At 39.3% G+C, this 9,793-nt stretch overlaps 1 protein-coding gene across 1 annotated transcript; it reads right to left on the bottom strand.

Moving 5' to 3' along the window:
- Window positions 1-1,630: 1,630 nt before the first annotated feature.
- On the bottom strand, window positions 1,631-4,046 carry ino80c (INO80 complex subunit C). The gene is made up of 5 exons (XM_054622143.1): window positions 3,767-4,046; window positions 3,048-3,164; window positions 2,844-2,955; window positions 2,579-2,646; window positions 1,631-2,476 (listed from the first exon to the last, which is right to left on the bottom strand). Exons 1-5 carry the CDS (start codon window positions 3,953-3,955, stop codon window positions 2,345-2,347), a joined length of 618 nt encoding a protein of 205 aa, XP_054478118.1. The 5' UTR covers window positions 3,956-4,046; the 3' UTR covers window positions 1,631-2,344.
- Window positions 4,047-9,793: the final 5,747 nt, after the last annotated feature.

Raw genomic sequence — 9,793 nt, forward strand, 5'->3', positions numbered from 1 at the left:
TAGTTTATTATGGACACAATATATCACTTTTGGAACTAATTTTGTCAGCTAAACTGTAACAGTAGTATTTATAATTTGTATTAATTCTATTTCCATACCACTTGATTTCTGACAGCCTTTTACTAGCTGGTAATAATCACTTACCTGCTGATGCATGGAAAGTACAGTACAAATGGATAAATGTCAGACTTTGCTCAGAAATGGGACCTGACTGACTCACTGTGGGAGTGGGATAACTATTACACGCAGCAAGGTTGAATGGCAGACCAAGTAGAGCTCTGGCGCACCCCGGTGGTGACAAAGTGTAACTTAAAAGACAAGTGTACCTGCAGAATTTGGCTGCTGCATAATGAGTGAATGTGCTCACATACTGCATGGTAATCTGTATTTCCAGTTACTTTGTACTTTTTTGAATGGACAAACGTAAATGTAAAGGCACACACACACACACACACACACACACACACACACACACACACACACACACACACACACACACACACACACACACACTAGCAGGTTGTGTGCTTGGGTAGCAGAAAGCCCTGGCATTGTTCATTAATCACTATGTTGAGGTTTTGATGCCACAGCAGGAATGGAATTGCTGGTCTGACTCTCATAGATATACTATACTGCCTTCATCAGCATCAACAAAGTCCAGAGCAGCGAGAAGTAACTTTCAGGCATGAGTAAAGAGAGAAATCAGTAGAAATACTAATGTGTTTGTATATCTAGAACATGGCACCCAGTGCAACAGGGTCACTCATTTATGTGTTTTTAATAGCCGTTGGGCAATAATGGGATCTTATGGCAACCTATTATTCGTTATTGATATTCATACAGCTGATTTATTGCGAACAAAGACTACTGGGCGACTTTTCTTTACAGGGGCTGTGTAAATAAAATTAAGAATTGCAAAAAGTTATAATTTAGTTCGGAAACATTCTCCTCAACAAGTAAGGACTCATAGCAAAGTGGCTACAGATGTTGCAGGTTTAATTTTTACTTAATTCTTTGTAATTTTCAAAAGCCCCAGATCTCAATTACTCTACTTTTATTTTTATTTGTTTCATCATAGGGGTCGTGAGGTCATACATGAGATATACATGGGTACTCATTCATCATGTTTGTGAAAAATAGCGTAAAACATACCATGGAAATGATCTTGGATGCCTGTCATGTGTGATTAATGACACATCCTCACTCTACAAGTCTGAGGCAACCATGCATCAAATGCAGCTGTGAAATTAGACCATGTGGAACCAATTCCACATTTGCATATGACGCATGTGAAATCAGGCCTGTTGATGGCTCTCTGCTTATTAAAAGGCAGACTTGGCCCAGCTAGATTTGCTGAGCTTACATACATGCAGGCTACTAAATTAAACAGAAGATCCAAGAAACAGTTAAGCACAGCAGCAGGTGTTGATGTTTCAGGTAAAGGCACAGAGGAGTGTTTTTATAACAATGTCCAACAATTGTAATTAAAGGTTTTCATATAAAAACATTTGAGATGAAACTAATTTCAGCCACCTATTTTGTCTCCATTTTCATCTGAGATAATGTGTATTGATGCAAAGACGCATACAGGAAAGCACAAAAAGAGAAATTGAAATCAACTTCAACATACAATTCAAATTAGCTTTAATGAGCTTCATATAAAAATCATAAATCTAAAATGGACAAACTCCTTCAAAAGGCTATGCAACATTTTTTGTCTACTTCTCTTTAACCTAACAGGACAGGTTTTTCAGCACTGGAGACAGACACTCCACCACAAGGGGGCGTACTGCGTCTTTGTCACTGAGTAAATGAGAAACAACTGGATGTTCACCTGGGATTTAGCAGAAGCAAATCCACACTCAGCTCTCAAACTTCCACTAACCACAGTTCATAGGAGCACATAATGGAAAAATATAATCTAGAATACTACGAAATGTGTTTTTTTTTAAAATATGCAACATAAAACTATTAGTGACTTTTGAAGGAATTTATTAACACTTTCTGTCCCCTTTTGGAATAAAACATGTTTCGTCCAGTTCATCGGACATTCTCAGATAGAGTGACAATAAAACAATGAGCTATTGACAACATCAAGGTTTCGTCACAATAAGAATAAGGAAATAACTCAAAAGTTTGTTTTGTTTTCCAAATGTAAAAAACCTCATGTTTCACATTTGTCCCATTGATTTTGTCACACAGCAACAATAATGACTCAGGCTTTGTCCACGCGACCACATGCAGCCTGTGCTCTCGGTCTCCTGGCTGGTCCAACAGCTTCCTACACTGACATGATTTCAGTTCTAGTTTCAACCTGTTTCAGGTTTCAAGCCTTGCTCAGCTGTCAGGGTACGATACATGTTGCCTTTCGGAGGGCAAGGTAGCCAGTAACAACATCTGTGGGGAGGAGGCGTATGTAGGAGAACTCCTCGGAGGATGTGAAGCGTAGCTTCGTCTGTGGGTCCGTGTAATTTGCCTGAGGAAAGACAAGAAAGGGTGTTCAGTGTAATCTTTATCCGAGACTTAAAAGTAATTTTGTTTATTGTACAATAAGGATTTCAGTGAAGTGATAACTCACAGGGAGTCCAGAGATGTCTGAGTATTTCTTAGTTGGCTTCAAGGAGGGAGGGGCGTCAATGCTGTAGTCTGTGAACACAGCGAGGATTTAAAATGAACTACTGATTAGACATTTGTAGAATGAGGTCACTGAGATAGTAAAATGTACTCTTGCTTTAAAATAGTAAAGAATGTGATTGGGCATTGAGTTTAGAATATAGAAATATAGCCTATTTGTTAGAGACATCAACATATACTAGGTAAAAATAAGAAAAATAAAAACTCACAGTTGGGATCATTGAGCTTCCAGGGTAAAGTCCGCTCCAAAGCCAGGATCTGTTTGAGATTCTTCCAGGTCCTGTTCTTTTTACCTGCTGCTGCTCCACCGATCCCAGAATGCTACAGATATATTCAGAGAGGGGGGGGGAGAAATTGAGGGAAAAGCTACAGAAGCAGATAAACTTAAAACCCAACTGGACGCAGACATTCACCATAAATGCGGGGTCTTTGAATGGGGGAGGCTTTGCTGTGGACTCTGTGATGGCCGTAGGATTGCAGTCGACTGTTGCCACTGGCTTCACCTCATCCACCGACTCCACTGCTGTTATCTGATGAAACAGATAAAAAAAAGACAACATCAGACAAACTGTAGTCACATTTGATGTTAAGATATTTGTTTTACAGGTGTTGTGAATGTTAACAAATTCTACAGGTGGCTTAATACACTGTAACATGAACCTCAGATACTATTTAATGTCAGTGTCCAGACATGCAGCTGTAATGAGACTGATACTTGTACTACACAGAATATTTGTAAATAACAAGATAGTTTGACATACTTTAGTTTGATATAGTTTATTAGTGTTTTTTGGCTACCTTTAGTTTTGAATCTCTGTGTACAGTACCAGTCAAAAGTTTGGACACACCTTCTAATTCAACTACTTTGAAGAATCTAAAATATCAAACATATTCTGGTTTGTTGAGCATTTGTTTGTTTACCAAATAATTCCATATGTGTTCCTTCATAGTTTGGATGTCTTCAATATTAATCTACAATGTAGAAAAAAATTAAAATAAAGAAAAACCATTGAATGAGAAGGTGTGTCCAAACTTTTGACTGGTACTGTACATGTTATCCTCAATAACGTTATTCTGAGTAATCTTCAGTAATGACAGAAACAGTGTAAACTATATCATAACTGTTCATTACCTGTGCCGGTGTGGTTGGTACAGTTGTCAGCTGGCCCTTCTTCTTCTTGCTGCTGCTGCTGCTGCTGCTCCCGGTGACCGGCTGAGCGGCAGACACCGCCGGACTAGCGGGACGTTTCTTCCCCCGGAGAGCGGCGGAGCTGGCGGCTGCCGGCGGAGCCCTGACGGTTATGGGGATCTGAGACGCCATTTGTGGTGAGCGAAGTGGTTGTAATGTACGATTTGAATGCAGATGTATCTCTCGACACTTAGCATTAGCAGCCCGACGTCCGCATTGTAAACATCGCTTCAACCGGATATGGAATTATTTCACTTCCGCTAAATTCAGAAATCGCGAGAATAACCTTTTAATTATTATTTATAAATATAACTATTTATTAATTGAGAGTGTGTGCCTACAAAAAAGTACAAATAAGTATTAGAGTATGTAGTTAAATGTGAATGCAGACTGACTTCACCTTCAAAATTTGTATTCCGCAAAGCAGTCACTGTTTTTATTTGTCCTTGTGAAGTAATTGTTTGTTATCCTTGTATTGTCACTCAAACAAAAATGCTGCAACTGTTGCAATTGTTGTCACCTCAAATAGAACAGCGTCTTTTCCAAAAAGAAATGTTGATATGTTTATAAAAGTTTGATATGTCTAGGGTATTTCCTTTTTATGCAAATTTTCGCACTGCGGGACTAATACAGGATTATCATATCTTATCTTTATTAAAAGTTTTGGATCATGTGGATTCAACAAGTTTATTTTCAATAAAGTTGAGCATTTTCCACATATATGTCTTGTGGTTTGATGTGTCTACCACTAAGCTTTTTAATGAAAACCATGAGCTATAAAATCAGGAAATCAGAGCGCATTCATTATTTACAATAACTGACTTGACTTGACTGAACCTAGCATTGTTTATGTTGTTTGTTACTCAATAAGTAAATGTTAAATGATTTGCTAGAGTTGTTACATGATCAATAATGGGCTATTGTAAGATGAATAATTATATTTTATGAATGTTTTAAATAATCTAAATGATTTAAAAAAGATGACAAAACAACAAGATTTTCTTTTTTTTTTTAAACTGTGCATATTTACTTGTCTCTGCTCTCAGATTAAGGTCTTCCTTCTGCTCCTTCATTTCCTGCCAGCTTTCCATGGACCCTGAAGTTGTACAGACAGGTGTAGTCAGGATGTCCCCAGTTGCTCTCAACTTGCAGCCTCACGTAGCTGAAGACCCCTTCTTTATGATTCTGAGAGTTGTGAGAAATGAACAGAGAGAGTAAGTTGAAAAAAAAAAAACAAGAGGATGGAAAATAAGACAGATGAACTGTTCCACTCTTTAGCATGATGTAATGCTCACAGGAATTTTGAAAGTCTGTACTGAGTCCCCCTCCTGATCATAAAGAAAGGTTCCTAGTTTGGTTCCTTGGTCGCCTGAAGTTTTCATGCCCTGCAAGAGAGAAAGATATAGATATAGTTTAACACCTTGCTGTTCTCTGTGAATGTGACACTGAAATAAACAGGATGTCTGCAGTGTAACAATGATTTAAAATGTGTGACTTACAAAGACAGAAAACTCTTTTGGGGCGCTGGGAATGGTGCCAGTTGGGGACAAGTTCTTTGAAATGTGACCCAGTGTCACGTGGCTGATGGTGACCTGGTAGGACAGGGTGATGAATAAGTGTCCACGGCCACCTGCAAAGGGCCAGCAGCGTCCTACAACCAGGGGAGAGCTTCCCTGAGGATAGAAAGAGTATAAAAAAAGAGTTTTGATGGTATGTTGCGTATCGAAATAGGCAAAATGGTTGGCAAACAATCCCAACCATAAAAGCATTCAGCTTTAACACATACTGCTATGCTTTTAGTGTTAGCGGTTCCTACCTGAATCACAGTTTTTGGGTTGACAGTTAGCTTCCGGATCAGTATCCCGTAGAAAGAGCAGCCTTGTGTCTGGTACGTTGTTGAGGACAGATGAGATGAAATGCAGGCTCCTACACACAAAAATAAAGTGAGAAAGCGCTTTCAAAACTGAAAAACACATGTGAGAGTTACAGATGAGAATGATCAGGGTGATTTAGATTTCTCACCCATTGAATTCAGAGCGAAGTTGGGCAAATAGTCAGCCGCCGGTTGCAGGTTGTTGATCTTATTTTTCAACCTCAGCACCTCGTCCTGCAGCACTCTCATTTGCTCTGCCATCTCCTCACATGCTGTGTTCAAGACCTGCAAGTGACAGGAGATTAATTTAATGGTACATGTAGACAACAATGTGCGTGTCACATGTAAGTGAGAGCATCTTTGGCTAGTGAATGTGTTCATAGGTAAAATAGAAATAATAAAAAGAAGTAAAAAAGAAAGCCAAGCTGCTTTAATGAGTCATACCGTATTCGTGTTGTTAGGTGAGATTGATGAGTCCAGAAAGTTGCTGCTCAGAGTAGGAATCAAGTATGCAAATCCTAATGGATGAAGAGAAACAAAGCATAGGAGAAATAGGTCAGGGACGTTTTAAATCAAAAGACAGGCACTCTGTAAAACTAACAAGCTGATGAACTAGATATGATTTATTGTGGAAGGAGAGATTGCTTACCAGAACACAGAAGGAGTGTGAAGAAGAGGAAGCCAGGGGTCTTAATGTTGAAAATGGTGGCGCCTCTGCTGTCTCTGTTTCTCTTACTGTCGCTACTTTGGTTGCTGTTACTGTAGCCGATTCTGATGCTGTTTTTGTTGCTGTTGCTGTCACTGTTTCTGCAGCTGCCGTAGTTTTCGTTGCTGTTGCTGTTGCTGTTTCTGACGCTGTTTTTGTTCCTGTTGCTGTTGCTGATTCTGTTGCTGTTGCTGATTCTGCTACTGTTGCATGTTGTGCTGCTGTTGATGCTGCTGTTGCTGATTAAGCTGCTGTTGCTGTTTCTATGTCTGTTGCCGGTGCTCTCTCTTCTACTGCTCTGAGAAGGGTTCCTACGTCTTTTGAAAATCCTGGATGTAATGAAAATGACAAAAGAATGAAAGCTTTCAGTATGCATAATGAAGAAAGTGTGACTGTGTTAAACACATCTATACAATGTGTAGGCAACATACTGTCAACAAGCCTGACTGCGGCACAAACACAAACATCAGCTTACCTGTACAGGGTCTCCTTGTATGAAATAGTTGGATCTCCATCGCTGTTGTAGTATCCTGCGGTGTCCAATCGAGAGCTTCTTCGTGACATGACTAGACCAAACAAGAGAACAGAGCAGGGTATTAATTACTCACTGAAATAAGTTATGTCATACTTTAGACTGTTACTTTTATAATAATAAGACTTCTACTATTAGCAGGATCTTAGTGCATGTCTATAATGTTGTGTTGTTGAACGGCAGACTCACAGGGGACAAAAAACAGACGGTGTCAGAGATGTGTCGATTCAACTACTGTCATTTTTGTGATGATAATTTGAGGTGGAAATATAGACTGATGTATATTTTCAACATGGTCATACAAACTACTTGCTCTTTAATATTTCAGTGATTGTATTTTCCATTTCTTTGTAAAACCTGATGAAAATCGTATTTCTTTTGGTTCCTATTAAATAGTATGGCATCAGATTTGAAAATGATCTTTATCCTCCTTTTTTAATTAGTATAAATTCAATCATTGCTACATTGCAGCCTAAGAGTTGTAACCCAGGTAAATATATGATTAAAGGAACTTTCCACCTGTGCAAGACCTTATGCGTAATATCGTTTTGGGACTGGATTTTTTGTAAAACTAGAAACTATATATATATATATAGTAAATGTACAAAAAATTAATAATTTCCATGCCTGGATTTCATTTCTTGAAGGATATTTCTAACGTTTTGTCAAACCTCTTAAACATACATTGGACAATATTATGCTAATATTATTAGAAACATCTCTCTCACACAGTCTGAATACACATTTCCCAAAGATATGATTCATTTATGGCATTACATTTCTATCTTCTACATATGTGTAATAGTAACAATGATTTAGCCTACCTTCAAGGTTTGTGATACTTTTTCTTCATCAGTCTTGAGCTGTGTTCACTCAGAGATCAGGTAATGAAATGCATCTCCAAAGAAATCAACAAGTGTAAGGGCTTGACTGTTGACTGTTGCGTCGACATATTCTATGACGTCATAATGAACCGTAGAACGACACGGCCGAACGTCGAACACACGAACACGCGCACACGCCAACACACGCACAGAACACTCAAACACGCACGCACCTTGCCGAACTCCATAAATTAGATTTCCGGGGAACCAGGCAAATTATAAGAGCTTGACATAAATCATAGAAATACGTTAAAACTCCTCATAAAAACACAATGAATAAGACAATAAAGTTTTTTTTTCTTCTTAAAAATAGGGAAACAAGAATTTGAACCAATATTAATATTGATATTACAGTAACCAGTAGGCCCAAGTTGAATCACTCCTGTCAGTGGAGTGCTGCTGCCACCATGTGTTTTATGGGAGGCTCTGCATGCAGAAAGCTGTAGGCAAAATGTGCAAACAGACTATTATTGATCACGTAATGGGCAAACACTTTTTATGCTCGGCAATGGACCCAAATGATGAAGCTGCTAACCTTCCTGTAAAGGGTCACAGTGTTATGTGATGCTCAGTGACCTGAATATGACTACGGTAGTTTTAATGAAAAATCTTTTTTTTTGCCGATAATCCCTTACTGCAAGCACAAACTTTTACCCCTCTTCACATGCACACAAGCAGTTTTAACCAAAGAGTGATTCTTTTTCTACTTTTAACTTTTAACAAGTGAAAGAGGCCTGAATCAGTCAAAGTACTATCCAGTACTTCATAGTAGAAGAAAGGATTACAGAAATGCCAGGAAAAAATGGGATCTGAAATTGAGTAACAAAACATTGTTTTTCTTCTTTCCTGTCCCAACAAACATTTGTGACACCTTACATTGCTCATGACCTCCAGGTTGGGAAGCACTGTTGTAGAACACTGTTTGGTTTATATGTAAGTATGGCCAAATAGTTATGAAAGTCCTGTTTGAATATAGCTATAAAAGAGGAAAAAAAATACCCTTCCTTTGACCTGACTTGTGAAAGAGTGGAAGTGAGTAAAACTCTATGAAGTAGTTCAGGTAAGACTTAACAAGCATTACTCTTCAGGCTGAGGTGGCCTCTGGTAATCTTCTTGATTAGAGCAGGATGCTATGCCTTGGGATGAACATGGTTATTCTCTTGTCGTTCAGTCACAGTGTTTCGCACAAACATCTTTGAGGGGAAAGTGCCTCTAGCATATCCATCAGTCAGCGCTGGCCCACCAGGGAAGAAGCTGTCACCATCCAGACATCTCCACACAAAAGATCTACCACATCGAAATTCAACACGGTGCGCCCTGAGCTGCTGTGTAGACCTTGATGAACTGAGCGATGCTGGTGTAATGTGGTTTGTGTGGATGTGTAAAATAGACACACACGGAGAAGCCAAACCGCTTCTTTCCCTGTCCTTGTCCTGTCTTATAGGGAATAGAGGCCCACACTCGCAGGGGAAATGTTGATTCAGAGGAAGGTCTCTCCAAACGTCTCATTCATTTTTCAGCGCCGGCACAGTGCTGCTACCAGCTACATGAATAAAGTATATCTAGAGACTGCTCGTGCTCAATTGCAAACAGATATGAATGTCTTATGGGTGAAGTTAAACTATGAGCTGTACCTGAGGGGCATTGGACCCGCACGCCCCATACCTTATGAATACATCACTTACTGTATCTGGCAGACAGCAGGCTGGAGCAGCTTGCTGGAACCAACAACATCAAAGTCAAAGATTTTGCAGCAGCTGTGCTCGAGTTTACAGTCTAAACCCACCTGGGTGCCACAAAGAGCTTCTCTGTCAAACAAGGGACACTGTTTTGTATTGCTCTCAGCTGTCTGCGATGCTCTCTAAACCATCCTGTTGCTACAAATTGCCATAGCAAAAGCATTTTCACAATGAAGTTGATTTTCAAGTTGACACGCACACAAATACATGTATGATTACATGCTGCTAGGGATGTA

Source organism: Anoplopoma fimbria, chromosome 20 (genome assembly GCF_027596085.1).
Source record: "Anoplopoma fimbria isolate UVic2021 breed Golden Eagle Sablefish chromosome 20, Afim_UVic_2022, whole genome shotgun sequence".
NCBI classification, from domain to species: domain Eukaryota; kingdom Metazoa; phylum Chordata; class Actinopteri; order Perciformes; family Anoplopomatidae; genus Anoplopoma; species Anoplopoma fimbria.

What these genes read in the sequence shown, in the direction of transcription:
- ino80c (XM_054622143.1), bottom strand. Translation starts at nt 3,955, where the DNA reads ATGGCGTCTCAGATCCCCATAACCGTCAGGGCTCCGCCGGCAGCCGCC. An exon ending in GAAGCTCAATGATCCCAACT is followed by an intron (nt 2,647 to 2,843) that starts GTGAGTTTTTAT and finishes CTGTGTTCACAG; the next exon opens with ACTACAGCATTGACGCCCCT. An exon ending in CAGACATCTCTGGACTCCCT is followed by an intron (nt 2,477 to 2,578) that starts GTGAGTTATCAC and finishes GTCTTTCCTCAG; the next exon opens with GCAAATTACACGGACCCACA.